Source organism: Mirounga angustirostris, unplaced genomic scaffold (assembly GCF_029215605.1).
Source record: "Mirounga angustirostris isolate CCGP_5_RB_7025 unplaced genomic scaffold, mMirAng1.0.hap1 SCAF_12, whole genome shotgun sequence".
Taxonomy (NCBI): Eukaryota; Metazoa; Chordata; class Mammalia; order Carnivora; family Phocidae; genus Mirounga; species Mirounga angustirostris.
In genome coordinates, this window is record NW_026991720.1 from 84782371 (window position 1) to 84795216 (window position 12846).

Below are 12846 nucleotides of genomic sequence, written 5' to 3' on the forward strand. Positions count from 1 at the left end.
GACCAGAAAGAATGTAGGTTTTCTTGCCTGTATTTTCTTGTCTGCTTTGATTACTCTTGGATCTATCATACACCAGATTGATTCATCTTTCAGATACTGTAATCATTCATCTTTACCAGAGAAGTGATCTATTTTACCAGGTGACTGACTCAAGAGTAATGTTTTCTTGTTGCCTCCTGTAAACCCTGCCCCCACCCCACTCCCTCCACCCCACAGATGGATTTTGGGGGCCAGAGGTCTGGCTTTGACATACTGTTTTTATATATTGTTTCAATATTCTCTGGCTACTGTTCTTTTCACTTTTCTTTCCCCTACCTTCCTAGCCTCCTTTTCTAATTCTCATGTTTTTTTTGTTGCTTCTTAACTAATCACCCCGTCCTTTTTTTCATTTTATTCAGAATATGGGTATAAATCACATAATGATGTTTACTTTATAAGTTTAGGAATTATAATACCTGGTCATGTTGAGCCAAGGATTTATGTGAATTATTTGCAGAATAGACATGTCATAGAATCATATTTTAGCACCTCCTGATCTGTATATTAGGAATCAGTTCAAATCCCCTCCCCCCCACTCTTCCTAGTATGGTCACTGGAAGACAAGAAACACTTTTATCTGATTTTTGTCTCAAAGCAGTTGGGAACAAAATTTACACATTTGACAAACACCTTCCTATAAAGTGAAATCAGTTGTGTTTGGCAAAGAGCTTGAAATGGACAAGAGTATCTGACCAACCAGATTTAATTTGACATGAGCTGTGACTTGCCGACACCTTTAGTATTGAGGTAGTCTCCTTTTCTTTAATAGGTTTACTTATACAAGTATCTACATTTTTTCTTCATGAGCTCTGAGGACACTGAACTGTAAAATTAAACCACATTTCCTCATTTGAATTGCTAAACTTCCTCCTCTGGAGTTTCCGGCGATGAACTACTAGGAGAAGAGTCAGAATGAATAAGCAAAGAGGTTATTGAATGCTTCTTTTAAAAGGGTGTGTCTAAACCATGAGCAACTAATTCGGGGAGGAAAGGCTGATGGGTTAATAGTGTGTGGTGAGACACTGGTCTCTGGATTTCCAACATTGCCAAATTTGCCTAATTCAAATGTCCTTGAGATGAGAACCATGTACTTACACTACAAGTTTCTTTTAAGACTACAATTATTGGGCGCCTGGGTGGCTCAGTTGGTTAAGTGACTGCCTTCAGCTCAGGTCATGATCCTGGAGTCCCGGGATTGAGTCCTGCATCGGGCTCCCTGCTCAGCGGGGAGTCTGCTTCTCCCTCTGACCCTCCCCCCTCTCATGTGCTCTCTCTCATTCTCTCTCTCTCAAATAAATAAATAAAATCTTAAAAAAAAAAAAAGACTACAGTTATTACTTCCTAAGTTATTACTACCTAACAGATCCACGCAGGAATTATTTTTATTATTTATTTCAACTCTATCATGGTTGCCTTATAAACTGGTCCTAGTTATGCTATCAAATGAATATTGTTTAGCAAATTATAAGAATCTGTAGTTCAGTGGTTCTCAACCCTGGCTACACATTAGAATCACATGGGGAATTTAAAACACACACACACACCTTAGAGACTGGGCTCCTCACCAGCATAAAATCAGGATATTTCTGGTAGGTCTTAGGCATCCATGTACTTTTAAAAGCTCTCCTAATCATTCTAACCCAAAGCCAGAGTTGAGAACCACTGGTTTAATGGAACAAGCATATATCATTTGTTGTAAACTGTACTTGGGGATTTTTTTCTCTTATTTGTTTAGTGTTTTGAAAATAGATGGGCTTTTGCAAGTAAATTGAATTTTCTTAGCAAGACTTCTTGTAAAGGAGTTTCTTATCTTAGCTGAAACCTTTTAAGTGTACTTTTGAGAGGTCTCTCCCAGCATCCTTATAATCTTGAAAGAAAAAAAAAATACTTCTCAAAATATTGACACATTGCATTCCAGAAGTTTTGAGTCATGTGCAGGATGAAAAGAAACTCCCTGAAATTCTCTTTGGTTGTTTACAAAATCTACCCTAGAGGATTTTTCAAAAAGTATCCATTGTCCCATTGTAAACATGATACAGGAAACTTAGTTCATTCTGTTCACCTTTTTTTCTAGGCTTGAGATTAATCTGTGCCACTTTTTCGATATGATATTGGCCAAGTATCTGGACCTCTATGAAACTCAATTTGTTTTCTTAATACAATGGGCCTATAATTCCTGACACAGTGTGGATGAGATAGAAAGAAGTCTGTAAATTGTTAAGTGCTATTTAGCAGTAAGCTATTGAATCATATTATTCTCCTAAGAGACTAGTTGATTATCCTTATTTTTTCATTAGTGTAAAGTGTGTCTGACAGCTCAAAAAATATTAAAAAGTGTACATGGCCATATTAAAACGAAAACAGCACTTCCCGCTCCCTTTGCCCCGCCCCTGGAAGATCCAGGCAGCTTCTTCCTGTGAGGGGTGGGGAAGATGTCAGGATGATTCTTAAATTTTCTATGAAACTTGCTCTTTATCTTTTGAAATGTTTCCCACCCCCAACTCCAGTGCAAGGGTCCATGTCACCAATTATCCTTGTTTTTTAGCCTGTTTTTTTCTTTTTTTCTTTATTTTTTTGGGAGGGAGGGGCAGAGGAAGAGGGGGGGAGAGAATCTTAAGCAGGTTCCATGCCCAATAAGGAGGTTGATGTAGGGCTCAATCTCACGACCCTGAGATCCTGACCTGAGCTGAAATCAAGAGTCAGTTGCTCAACTGACTGAGCCACCCAAGCATCCCCTGTTTTTTTCTTTTTTACTCAGGAATACAAACTGAAATTTGCTCTGAGTTGTAGAATATTTTGCATATGTTTTGTCTGAATATTGAAACTTGTCATAATCAACATAATATTTTAACATCTAAAACACTATTCATGTGTGGGGAAATGAGTCAAGTTTAAGCAATTGGGAAAATGTGCATTTCTCTCCAATTAATGATGATAATTATCAAAGCTGTATCTACTAATGTTTAAATCCTTTAATTGTTGAATTGAGAGGAATATACTTAAAATTTTAGCTGAAAGATAATGGTCAATTAACTTACAAGTTAAATGTTTTGTGTAAAGAACCTATCTTTAAATCAAAATATGGCTTTCATACAAAAAGTACACAAATCATAAGTGCACAGCTCAGTTGATTTTCACAAAGTGAAACACACCCATGTAGTTAGCACTCAGAGCAGGAAAGAGAACATTAATAGAACCGCAAAGTTCCCCTTCATGTTCCTTTCCAGCAAGCATTCATCTAGCATCATAGATTCATTTTGCCTGTTTTGGAAACTTGTGCATAAATTAAATCGTATAGTTTATACCTTTCTTGGGAGGAGGAACGATCTGGGCTTCTTTTGCTCAGTTATTAATATTGTACATTTTAGCAAGTTATTTATTATGATCGTTGTACAATAGTCCATTGTTTGGATATCCCACAATTAATTAATTTATTATTCTTTTTGCTTGATGGATATTTTGGATTTCCAGTTTGGGCTATTATGAATCATAGTGCTATAGAAATTACATGTGTCATTTGCTGAAATATGTGTATATTTCCAATGCATGATTGTTCAGCTTCAGTAGCTACTACAAGTTTTCCAATTTACCTTCCTGTTAAGAGTGTATGAGAGTTTCAGTTGTTTCATATTTCTTGGCATCACGTAATATTAAAACATAATAAGTTAAGGATTTGTATTGTAATCTTTAGGGTAACTAATAAAAGAATAACAAAAGAATATATAACTGACAATAAGTAGGAGAATGAAATAATAAGATTTTTGATTAATCCAGAAGAAGGCAAGGAAAGAGTAAAACAATTGAGTCACATAGAAAATAAATGGTAATATGATTGCTACAAATCCCAAATATCAGTGATTAAATGTAAATGGACTACATACTCTAAAGGTTATTGCTTGTTAGACTACATATCTTAGGAATAAGGACACAGGAAGAGTAATAATAAAAGGTTAGAAAAAGGGCGCCTGGGTGGCTCAGTTGGTTAAGCGACTGCCTTCAGCTCAGGTCATGATCCTGGAGTCCCTGGATCGAGTCCCGCATCGGGTTCCCTGCTCGGGAGAGAGTCTGCTTCATCCTCTGACCCTATCCCCTCTCATGTGTTCTCTCTCTCTCATTCTCTCTCTCTCAAATAAATAAATAAAATCTTTAAAAAAAAAAGGTTAGAAAAAGTTACGTAAGTACTAACCAAAAGAAAGCTGATGTTACTATACTGATATCAGACAAAGTAAACTTAAAAACAAAAATAATTATTAAAGATAAAGGACATTTTATAGTAAATAAAAGGGTTAACTAGTCCACCTCCTGGTTAAAACGCATGTGTGATTTTTTATGTGCAACCATATGCAACTGCAAAAGCTTTACCTGGCAGGCCTCATGGGGGGAAAGCTGCCCTCCCCAAATCAGACTTGGTACATAGCCAGTGCACCGCAGTTCCTGAAGGAAGTTGTAGTCAAGACTCAGGCCCCTCTGGCTGGACCTCATTGTCTCCAGAGCTGCATTCTCAGCCCAGTTGCCTTCCTTCAGAGGCCTCTTTATCAGGAGCCATCAGCAGAGACCTTCCTTAGGTACCTCTGCTGAAACTACCTCAGTAGGAAAAGGAGGGAACCTTGAAGATACTTTTTCTCCACTTTGACTTAGTACTTTTCCACTCTTAGCTCTTCTCCCTCTCCCTGCCCTGAGCCACAGAGTCCACAACACTGCAGGAGCTTTTTGTTGAGGGCTCCTTCAGCAGTGAGCGATTCCCCACCTCTCCGCCGATCTACCTGACCCTCCACTAGCATGTCATTCCATGGGGGAAAATGAACTGGGAAGCTGGTGCTTATTATGGACTCTTGCTTATATTGTCACAGCAAGTGATAAAAGGTTTGACTGTTACTTGCTTTTTTATCTTGTTGCTTTAATTGACTAACTCGGACACAAGGCAGTTCTACTGAGTTCCTGATGGTTAATCCACCAGGAAGCGATAACAGTTCTCAATTTTTATGCCTTTAACAGCATAGCTTCAAAATACATAAGGCAAAAACTAATAGATACTTAAAATTTATTGAAGGATAACATACACACAGAAAAGTATATAGGTTAAGAGTGTACAGCTCAGTGAGTTATTGCCAAATGAGTATATCAGTAGACCCAACACATACAGCATCACCACTAGCTCGGAAGGCTCCCTTGAGATACCTCCCAGTCACTAGTCCTTGCCTCTTCTCTAAGGGTCACTACTATTCTGACCTCTTACACAATAGATTAGTTTGCCTATTTTAAAACTCTCTATAATGGAATCATCAGTATGTGTTCTTTTTTACTTGGCTTTCACTAATATTTATTAGATAACATTTTTAAGCAGTCCCTGTTGGGGCACCTGAGTGACTCAGTCAGTTAAGCATCCGACTCTTGATTTTGGCTCAGGTCATGACCTCAGGGTCTTGAGATTGAGCCCGGGTTTGGGCTCCATGCTGGGTGTGGAGCCTGCTTGAGATTCTCTCTCTCTCTCTCTTCCTCTGCCCCTCTCCCCTGCTCATATCCATACTCTCTCTCTAAAAAAAAAAAAAAAAAAAAAAAAAAAATTCCCTGTTAAATATTAACTTGCTATCATTATCTTATCATTTTAGGTGTTTTGGAAAATAATTATGAGAGCTTACGTATACTAAATGTTGAAAGAAATGGAAATATTATTTATACCTATAAGGTATGTCTATATTCTCTTTTTTTATTGTGGTAAGATATGCGTAACGTAGAATTTACTCTTTTAACCATTTATGTTCTTTTTTTTATGTTACATTAATCTTTTTTAATTGAATTTTGTGCTATATCTTACTGAGGGGGTAATGAACCTTTAACGTGACTTTTTTATTTTGTGAGATTAAATAAGGTGATTGAAATTCAGTCTTAATGGAATGTTTTCTTTTTTTTAAATGAGAACTGTATACAATGTCTGACACTCAGTGCTCAAATTTTTTGAGTAAATGAACAGTTCCATTTTGCAGAGGAAAAAATGCTAAATGAAAGATGTTTAAATCTAATTAATATGTAAGGTTTTATCTTTGAGAAAATATTGAATTGTGATTACTCAACATCATCTGTTTAGACTTAGGTATGCTCAGACTTCTGAGGCATTATTGTTTAATGTGTGTTTTCAACATTAAGTGTTCTAAGGAATGAAAATGTAACTTTACTGATAACTTTACTATAGTAGAGAAACATGAAAGAATAATTTCAGTGGCCATATTGCTTTGCACAGATGTATTACTGTATTTATTTATTTGCTCAAATGTTATTTTAAGTTGGGGCACCTGACTGGCTCAGTCGGTGGAGCGTGAAACTCTTGATCTTGGGGTTGTGAGTTTGAGCCCCATGGTTGGGTGTAGAGGTTACTTACATAAATAAAATCTTTTTAAAAAGTTATTTTAAGTTGTATTCTACAAGTGTGCTGCATTTAAAGAATTGTATGATTCAAAAAGTTTTATTTACAGGAATATCATGGACTTGTTTTAGCCACTCCCAATCTCTATCATATATATTGTCTTGAAGAAATAAATGGAAGTACAAAAATATTCGCTCCTTTGTTATACTCTACTACCTACTAGACAGGGTCCCCCAGATTCACTAAGCTGTACGCTCTTAATCCATTTCACTCTTTGAGCCCATATTACTAGCTGAAACAGGTTTGGTCCCTTTCTGACACGCTACCTTTAGAGTGCTTATTGCTAATATTTATTGAATTATTGCAGGTTTAAGACTAATAACATCCTAACTTCCTAAACAATGATACATAATAAATATCTCGTTAATTTTTTTAAGGATGATAAGGGAAATGTCTTCTTTGGATTATATGACTGCCGAACCAGACAAAATGAGGTAAAAATCACCATAAATCATAGATTCCTCATTAGTATTGCTTTTAGAGTTTTTTCTTTTTTCTGCCTCCTTTTTCTAGATACGGATTCTCATTTCATTTTCTAAAAATTTAGTTTTTATTTTCTTTGCCTCCCTTCTTTCTTTTACCATCTTTAAAAATAAATGAATAAATAAAGTGCAAGGACTCCTGGACCAAAGCATCACCTGAAGTTTCTTAGTCCTTTGAGATTTAAGCAAAACTGGCTCAAATCAGTTATCTAATATTCTGTAGGAATGTAGGAAGTCCAATGCCTTCCTGAGATTTGCGTGCTCCCAGAAGTTTAGGATCTCATAATGACCTTTGGCTCTAAGTTCCGTTTCTCCTTAACTTTCACTTTTCCCTTGCTTCCAAAGATCCAGGTATAGAACCCAGCTTCCTTTTCTTAATTTTTCCCCACACCACCCACATAGAACATTGGTTGATGTGACAAGTCTTATCTGACTCTTGGTGCAAAGGTGAGGGAGACATTTTGTGCCTGTGTAAAAACAACTTACAAATATGAAGGGGCTAAGAAGTCTACGTACACTGACACAGAAGGATCTCCAAAACATACTGTTATGTGAAAATAAGCAAGTTGCCAGGATAATGCATTTCATTTATGTTTAAAAAAACTTGCAAGAAAACATAAATATATGTTAAAAACTCATTTTAAAAAGATCTGGAAGGTTACAGAGTCAGTTACAAACATGTTTCCTTTTGGAAAGGAGTTCATACGGGGTGAGCGTAGCGGAGAGCTTTGACTTTTTATTTGGTGGTGTTGGCATGTTTTAAACACTGAGACTATTCACGTGTTATCTTATAATTAAAAGGGTAAAACACTAAAAGTTAAGGGTATACATCCATGATTCTTCTTACTTGTATATCAGAATCCCTCAGAGCAAGAGTCAAAGGAAACCAAAATGTCTCACATGAATTTAGAGCCTCCTTATTTACTCAAAGTTCACTTTTTCTAATCAATCATTTTGTGACTTCTCAACATTTTTCACCAACTTCTGGCCATAGGATTCTAGTGTGTTCTCAGTGCTTTTTTAAATGTGCAAGTACTAATTACCTTCCTAATACTCCTGCTACATGTTTTTTCTCTTAGCCTGTTCTCTACTGAGGTCTAAGACTCTTGATCTTTTCTTACCTTCTGAGGGTATTGTAAGAGTTTGCCTAATATAACTACGATTGTCTTCATTTCCTCAATTTGCATATCAAATCCTCCTTCTGCATGACCATTTTCATTTTCTTTAATATTTAATAAGGAAATGGAATCTTGCAACATTTCAAACAGCAAGAAAATTTTTAAAAGAGTAAGTAAAAACAGAAGATTACTGTGCCAGGGCTCTGAATATAAGAGCCTTACAGGAGTGGCACTTGTGATAGTCTGTTAGACATAATTAATGATATCATAGTTAGGTAACTTGATTAAAACTTTACTTCTCTCAATAATTATAATAGCTGACATCTGAGTGCTTATTATGGGTGGCAGACATTGTAATAAGTGCTTTGTATGGATCATCTCAGTTGATCCTTCTAAGGATTTCATGAAATAGGTATTATGATTTTTATTTTACTGATAGGAGAATAGAAAGATTGAATAACTTGTCCAGGGGGTGCCTGGGTGGCTCAGTCGGTTAAGCGTCTGCCTTCGGCTCAGGTCATGATCCTGGGGTCTTGTGATTGAGCCCCACGTCGGGCTCCCTGCTGAGCAGGGAATCTGTTTCTCCCTCTCCCTCTGCCCCTCTGCCTGCTTGTGCTCTCTCTTCCTCTCTCAAATAAATAAATAAAATCTTAAAAAAAAAGAAGAAGAAGAACTTCTCCAAAGTCACACAGCCAGCAAGTGGCACAACCAGAATTTAATCCTACATCTAGCCTGCCTCCAAGGTCTAGGCTCTTAACCACTAGGCCAAGTTGCCTCATGGTTAAGCTTCAGTGCCAACTATGGCCTACAATTGCAAACTTTTTTCTTAAAAAATAATCTGGAACTTCTCGGTATGGATAAACTGGTTAATTGATGGTTCTTTAATAAAATGTCTGGCCACCATGATAACCACCATGATAACTGGGAATTTGAATTCTAAAATTGTTTTTTAACACAAAACTCCAAATTAAAAAATAATTTTGTTTTAATAGCATCTCTATACATTTGAGAAAGACTTGCACGTTGTCAGTTGCTCTGTCAACAGTGAGAGAACTTTGCTTGGTAAGTTGAACTCTTTTATTGCTACATGTCAAGAACTAAACTACATTTGTTGAGTTTGGACTTTTGCGATATTTGACTATTCTACAAAAAGGGTTTTCTGGGAAAAGATGCTCTTGGGAGATTAATTTTGAAATAAAAATTCTGTGGAGTCTACTTACAAAAAAAGAATGCTTTCTGAGTTACCTTAATCATCCACTGACAGATCCTTTGAGCCCTCACTTATTTCAGGTATAAAGTGGTAAACTTCAACCAGCCACTGCATGGATCATCTGCTAATGGATTATTTTTTTTTCTCTTTCCATTAGCTGCAAGTTTAGTTCATTTTACTAAGGAAAGAAGAAAGAATGAGCTTCAACCAGGTATGACATTATATTTTTTTAGTGCCTATTGAAAGATGAAGATTTATTCACTACTAAGTCAAATTTCAAACATCTTTACAAATTATCTCAGAATGAAAAGGCAAAGGTCCTGTCAAGCATGAAAAAGTGTTGGTTTTTTTTTTTAAAGATTTTATTTATTTATTTAATTGACAGAGAGAGAGAGACAACGAGAGAGGGAACACAAGCAGGGGGAGGGTCAGAGGGAGAAGCAGGCTTCCTGCCGAGCAGGGAGCCCGATGCGGGGCTCGATTCCAGGACCCTGAGATCATGACCTGAGCTGAAGGCAGTCGCTTAACCAACTGAGCCACCCAGGCACCCCATGAAAACGTTTTTTAAATTATTTTTTTTCAAGTAAGCAAGAAAGTACAGAATATAATGTGACAGTGAATAGTAGAAGTATTAAAAAGGCATTTAGCACCTGCAGACAAATAAACACCAAGGACATACTAGAACCCTATGACTAGAAGCTCGTGTGAAAAACGCTGGGAAGGGGCTGATATTCCTTCCAAGAATATCTTTTTTTTCTTACATCAGGTGAACTGTGAATAGTCCGCCAATTCTAAATAAAATTTCTCATTTGCCAGGGCCCACTTTATAGTTTATTATCTATGTGATGCTCCCTCCTTCTTTTTAACATTCCACATCATCCATATGTCCAGAACTCAACAAATAAGTGCCTGCAATGGGTCAGGCACTCTGCATGGTGCTGGGGATAAAATGTTATACAAGAAAGGTGTAGCAGTTGCCCTCATGGCGAGCTATAGAGACTAGTGGTGGGTGTGGGTGCGCCATGGGGCATGGTCCCATCTTCAAAGGAGGGCAGTAAGCCCAGTGGGACCAGCTTTTCAGTTTACCAAGAGAAATATGAACCTTTGTGTAAAATTTTAATTTTTAAATGTTGGCTCAAATATTTTTGAGAAATTCTACGCAGGACTTTTTGGCCTAATTCATTTTAGCCTCAGGAATTTCTTATTTTGCTGGTAAACCCAATAGAACCTATATTCTTTACATGATGTTTACCGTCTATGCCTGATTGTCATGCAGAACAGTGGCAATTATGTACATTATAAAATGTACTTTCAGGGGCACCTGGGTGGCTCAGTAGGGTAAGCATCTGCCTTTGGCTCCGGTCATGATCCAGAGTCCTGGGATCCAGCCCCGCATCAGGCTCCCTGCTCCGAGGGAAGCCTGCTTCTCCCTCTCCCAATGCCCTTCTGCCCCCCACTCCCCACCCCGGCTCATGCTCTCTTTCTCTCAAATAATAAAATCTTTAAAAAAAGATAAAATGTACTTTCAGACGAACTTTATTGTAAGGTTTATTAAATTAAATCCTATTCAGGGGCCATCTGGATGGCTCAGTCAGTTAAGTGTCTGACTCTTGGTTTTGGCTCGGGTTGTGATCTAGGAGTCATGAGATCAAGCCTCCCGACGGGCTCCACACTCAGCGGGAAGTCTGCGTGAGCTGCTCTCCCTCTTCCTCTGCCCTTCTCCTCTCTCTCTCTCTCTAGGATAAATAAACCTTAAAAAAAAAAAATCCTATTCAGATCTGCTTACTCAGTCTTTAAAGCTTGATGCACCTCCAGTGAGATTATCGGATCACATCTTTAAACATATTAGAATGAACATTGTTAGGTGTATCGTATTGGCTTCCTAATACTTTATGTCTTGTCAGTTAACCTTTTAGTCCAGCAGCTATGGTAAGAACCAGCTCTGCACAGACATAATTTGACAGACCATGCCCTAGCTCAGCTGCTCGGCCCTGCTTCTTGCTTTTTGCCCAGAGCCCTTGGGAAAATATTTACTGCCTACATGTGTGCCACCCGGAAGTGTGGCTGGAAAGGATCCCCATTAGGACAAGCCATGACCAATGAGGGGCCAAAGAGCTGAAGAATAAATACTCCCCTTTCCATCCCTGAAGTGGATAATTCTGATGTGTCCTCCATGCCACTCAAAGTTCCAAAGTAGTCGTGAATTTGATAAGGTCCCGCTTACTGGTGTATTCTTCCTGTTTCACACTCCCTACTCCCTCACACCACAGCCCTCTTGTCTTAGTTTGGGTTTTCCCCCTAAGCTGAGTCTGAAGCAAGCATTTGAGTGCAATTAGTTTATTTGAGGGATGATCCTAGGAAGCACTATTAGGGGAGTGTTTAAACAGAGATCTGAAAGAAGGGAGGGAGCAAGTGCGTGGCTGTGGGGAAGGCACATTTCTGACGGTGACAACAGCCAGCCCAAAGGTCCTGGGGCCAGAGTGTACTTGGTGAACTTGCTGATAAGGACAGTGAGGAGGTCAATGAGGCTGAAGGAAAAGGGGCAGAGGGGTAGGAACGGAGGCCAGAGGAAAACAGGGCTGAAGTACAGACAGATCATGGAGACCCTACAAGGCCTTTGTTCAGTTAAGATTTCAGAAATGATGGGACCAGAAAGAACCGTAGACTCTATTATGCTCTTTTATCCTTTGAACAAATATTTTGGAAAACCTTATTTTATCTGCCCATGAATGACCTAATAAGCCATTCAATTATAAAATGTAGTTTGCCTGGAGGTATTGTTTAACACTCTGTTGCTTTATAATGAGATTTTTCCGTTGCAAGTGAGACAAACTGTAACATCTTTCATATGAACAAGATAAGGTTCTTTGGCCCACATACTTTGCAACACAGTTTTTATCCATAGTGCTTCTCTTCTTGGCTGTGGCCATGGCAGATTAATGTTTTGTTTAGGATATAGTAAAAGAGAAGTTGTCTGGCTGGCTCACTCTGTAGAACATGCAGCTTCTGATCTCAGGGTTGTGAGTTCAAGCCCCATGTTGGGCATAGAGCTTACTTAAAAAAAAAAAAAAAGAAAAGAAAAAGGGAAGAAGAAAAGGACCTAACTGCCCCCTTCACCCTCCCCTATGGAGTTGCAGTTGCCTCAAGCACAGCGCCTCCCCGTGGGCAGCTATGGGGATGGCCACATGTGTTGGCCGCTGAGACTCCCAAGGCCCCCTGCACTAGTGTAGTTAAGTGCTGCCGAGGCTCCATGGAGCTGTGGATTGTTTCAAGAGCTCCAGTAACGAGAGCTGCTTCAGAACCAGACCCTGCTAGACTCTTCCAAACTTGTCATCATTCACAACATGTGTCTTCACCTGCATCAGACTAGATTCTTTTGTAGACTCTCTACTTTCCCCATGCCATGCCTGTCCTTATGCTTTTTTTAAAAAAAAATTTTGTTCAGTTTATATAAACTAAAAAAAAAAAAAAACAGAAACAAAAAACCAGTTCACTTGTTTCTCCCTTTCTCCACCCCCCACCTCTTGTAACTGCCAATTTGTTCTCTGCATCTATGAGCATGGGGTTTTTATTTCT

The 12846-nt window shown here is 38.3% G+C and overlaps 1 protein-coding gene across 17 annotated transcripts in view; it reads left to right on the top strand.

Annotated features, from left to right (window-relative positions):
- The window catches only part of GSAP (gamma-secretase activating protein), a 198634-nt gene that overhangs the window by 118332 nt on the left and 67456 nt on the right, over positions 1-12846 (top strand). For all 17 annotated transcript variants that reach the window (XR_010406557.1, XR_010406558.1, XR_010406559.1 and 14 more), the window contains 4 exons: positions 5649-5725; positions 6838-6894; positions 9053-9122; positions 9428-9481. Coding sequence is in view for 13 of the 17 variants with exons in the window: in XM_064575365.1 (XP_064431435.1) it covers positions 5649-5725; positions 6838-6894; positions 9053-9122; positions 9428-9481 (258 nt within the window). In the remaining 4 variants the exon portion in view is untranslated. The remainder of the gene's footprint in view (positions 1-5648; positions 5726-6837; positions 6895-9052; positions 9123-9427; positions 9482-12846) is intronic.